Source organism: Daldinia childiae (genome assembly GCF_008694065.1).
Source record: "Daldinia childiae strain JS-1345 chromosome Unknown Scaffold2, whole genome shotgun sequence".
NCBI classification, from domain to species: domain Eukaryota; kingdom Fungi; phylum Ascomycota; class Sordariomycetes; order Xylariales; family Hypoxylaceae; genus Daldinia; species Daldinia childiae.
Window position 1 is genome coordinate 6,340,887 of NW_022984643.1, and position 1,644 is coordinate 6,342,530.

Genomic DNA, 1,644 nt, shown 5'->3' on the forward strand with positions numbered 1-1,644 from the left:
AAACTTTGTTCCTTATACTCATAATACTTTTGAATTTACATCCTCACTTACTACGTTGGAATAGTTACTGTTTACTTTATATCCTCTGTTTACCTCTTATGTGGCAGTAAATTTTCATGCTGTCAGCAACGCACGAGCCCCTTTTATCAAATGTCCCCACGCGACACGAACTTTTCAGAACACCGCAGTTTTAAACATCAAATGGTTGGTTGTTACATCCCTCCCCTCATTCACTAACAACGCTCATTTTCTACATTGGCAGCAGCCTGTGTGTGTGTCTAAATATCAACTATACAATTGAGTCGCAATGGCTTCTTTTAAGAACTCCCTACCACCGGATCTCTTCGACCGGACCACCCTCGTGTCTCTTGCTTCGACACTTGCGATCCTAGCGGTCGCTTACCTTATATCTCTACAAGCGCTCGACCAGAAGACGCCGGGAAGCCACCGCTTCTTGTTTATATGGCACGCGTTCGACGCCCTTATACACTTCATCCTCGAGGGGAGCTTCCTCTACCACTGCTTCTTCTCATGGATACCCCTTTCTAAAGTGGCTAATCCACACTGGTTAGCGCCCACCGCCAATAATTTCCTCGGCCACGCCGATCGCGCGTACGGCTCGCAGGCCGGCGGAAATAACCCGTTTGCTCAGCTTTGGATGGTATATGCAAAGGCAGACCGGAGATGGGCCGGTGCAGATCTGGTAAGGACAATCCCGTTGCTTTACACCCACTCCTTGGCCTTTTGTCGCTGACATAACTCTTTCTCTTAGACCGTTATTAGTCTCGAGCTCCTGACCGTCTTCATCGCCGGTCCCCTCGCTTGCCTCATCTGCTACGGTATCGCGAAGAAAGACCCGCGCACCAACATCCTTTTGATCGTAATCGCGACCATGGAGCTCTACGGCGGATTTATCACGTTCTGCCCCGAGTGGTTAACCTCCAACTACAATCTCGACACGAGCAACTTCATGTATAAATGGGTGTACCTAGTCTTTTTCAATATGCTGTGGGTCTTTATCCCAATATATGCGATCTGGGTTGCCGTTCAAGATATCGATCACGCTTTTGCTATAAGGGGCAAAGTTGCGAACAAAGTTGCGAGCAAGACTACGTCGTCATCAAAGAAAAAGTGATTTAGGTTGCGGAACCTGGTGGCTTAAGGGGCAGTCTCTAGGAGTATATTGGTCCTCGAACATCGGTGTGCAGCCGACGTCTATAGAAGTTGGCATTGATGCTATAGTATGATACCCAGCTTAGCTATTACTTGCTACTGACAGTTGAGGCAGGTAGTAATGAGAATTCACAGTTTATAGCATGTTTGAAATCGACAGTTGTAACATCTATCTTGACCCGAAATGAGAGACTGATCAGATACTTCTAAATGAAAAGCTGCTGTCGCCGAAGTTGATGTGGTTACTCTATTGCAGCTAAATATGTAACCCAAATACAAGAATCTGAAGGGCGGATTCTGGTTGGTTGGTTGGTTAGCCGTACTGCCCCGATCTGAGTTGGCATCTCAGCCTGCATATCAACGGCGAAACGTACGGCAGATTTTTTACATTTAATCCACCATACCTTATCATCAAAGCCTTGCGTTCTTATTATTTTATTGGATATGAAATCGAGTACATGAGGGCTATGC

General features: G+C 46.4%; 1 protein-coding gene across 1 annotated transcript; it reads left to right on the plus strand.

Annotated features, from left to right (window-relative positions):
• Nucleotides 1-307: 307 nt before the first annotated feature.
• GL218_02553 (Emopamil-binding protein-like) lies at nt 308-1,135 on the plus strand (the record flags this gene model as incomplete). Its single annotated transcript, XM_033579077.1, has 2 exons — nt 308-703; nt 773-1,135. 2 exons carry the CDS (start codon nt 308-310, stop codon nt 1,133-1,135), a joined length of 759 nt encoding a protein of 252 aa, XP_033439240.1.
• Between the last annotated feature and the right edge of the window lie 509 nt (nt 1,136-1,644).